The sequence below is a fragment of the Phaseolus vulgaris genome, chromosome 1 (assembly GCF_000499845.2).
Source record: "Phaseolus vulgaris cultivar G19833 chromosome 1, P. vulgaris v2.0, whole genome shotgun sequence".
Lineage (NCBI taxonomy): Eukaryota > Viridiplantae > Streptophyta > Magnoliopsida > Fabales > Fabaceae > Phaseolus > Phaseolus vulgaris.
Window position 1 is genome coordinate 30,821,325 of NC_023759.2, and position 1,223 is coordinate 30,822,547.

General features: G+C 40.6%; 1 protein-coding gene across 1 annotated transcript; it reads right to left on the reverse strand.

Moving 5' to 3' along the window:
• Positions 1 to 240: 240 nt before the first annotated feature.
• On the reverse strand, positions 241 to 648 carry LOC137815858 (uncharacterized). The gene has a single exon (XM_068618969.1). The coding sequence runs from the start codon at positions 646 to 648 to the stop codon at positions 241 to 243; it is 408 nt and encodes a 135-aa protein (XP_068475070.1).
• Positions 649 to 1,223: the final 575 nt, after the last annotated feature.

Here is a 1,223-nt window from a genome sequence, read left to right on the forward strand (position 1 = left end):
GCTAAGTTAATTTGTTTAAAGCGAGTTCTACCAGATAAGTTGATCAACCATACAGCGAGTGAGAAAGCAGATGAAGGTTAAAGAATGCGAAGTAAACATAAAGATGAGGTGCAAAAAGCAGAAGAAGTTATATAAAAGCAGTGTCAGTTCAAATACATAAGAAGAAAAATTACATGTAAAGTTTTACAAAACAGAAATAAGCGCCAAGTTTTCAAAGAGCAAAGTGATGGAGGGAGACAATTAATCTTCAAAGGGCACGATCTTCCCATCCACCACTTCATTGCAGATGGACACCATGGTCAGATCAAGCTCGGGGTATTGGCAAGCGACTTGCTCCAGGGCGGCGTCGAACCCGGCGGCAAGGACTTGGGCGGAGCTTTGCTCGAGCTCTTCGGTTTGTTGCTTCAGCTCGTCGGTTCGTTTCTTCAGCTCTTCAGTTTCCCCGCGAGCTTGAGCAAGGTCTTCAGCAACCTTTTTGCCTTCGTCCCGCGCCTGGGCCAGCTCTGCAGCAATCTTCTTGTTTTCCTCTTGAGCCTTGGCGAGCTCAACCATGGCATCGTCCCTCTCCTTCTCGACCCTCCCGAGGAGCACCTCCCGATCAACTGACCTTTTTTCAAGGTTTTCCACCTTGGCCGCATCTGCTTTCATTGATGCCTCCAAGCTGGAGGAAGCTTCTTCCCTACCAAGACTTGATGTGTGTTTGATGAAGAAAATGGCTTGAGTGCTTTGAAGATTGTAATAGGTTTTTAGATTCATTTGTAATTAGGCTTGTAAGTGTGTATGATTGCCTTTTGCTGTGTAACCTATCCTAGATGCCTAACCAAGTCTAGATCAAGCACATGATGTGGTTAAATGGTTTTTGAAAAGCTTTTGAAATGTTTTTAACAGTTTTAAAACAGTACACAAATAAATCTATTTTATGGAGAAAGAATCTGTTTATTTCTTCTCTGTTAAAAAGGCTTTCGTTAAATGGTTTTTGAAAAGCTTTTTAAAATGGTTTTAACAGTTTTAAAACAGTACACAAATAAATCTGTTTTATGGAGAAAGAATCTGTTTATTTCTTCTCTGTTAAAAGGCTTTTCTAAATTTCTGTTAAGGCACCAAGGGAAAGCTCAGTTCGTTATTTCAGTTAAGATGAGCTGGCTTGTGTGTTATACTTTAATCTGTTTTACTGTGAAAGAACAGGTTTATTCTTTGGTCTGCTGAAAGGTTTGTTTTTCACA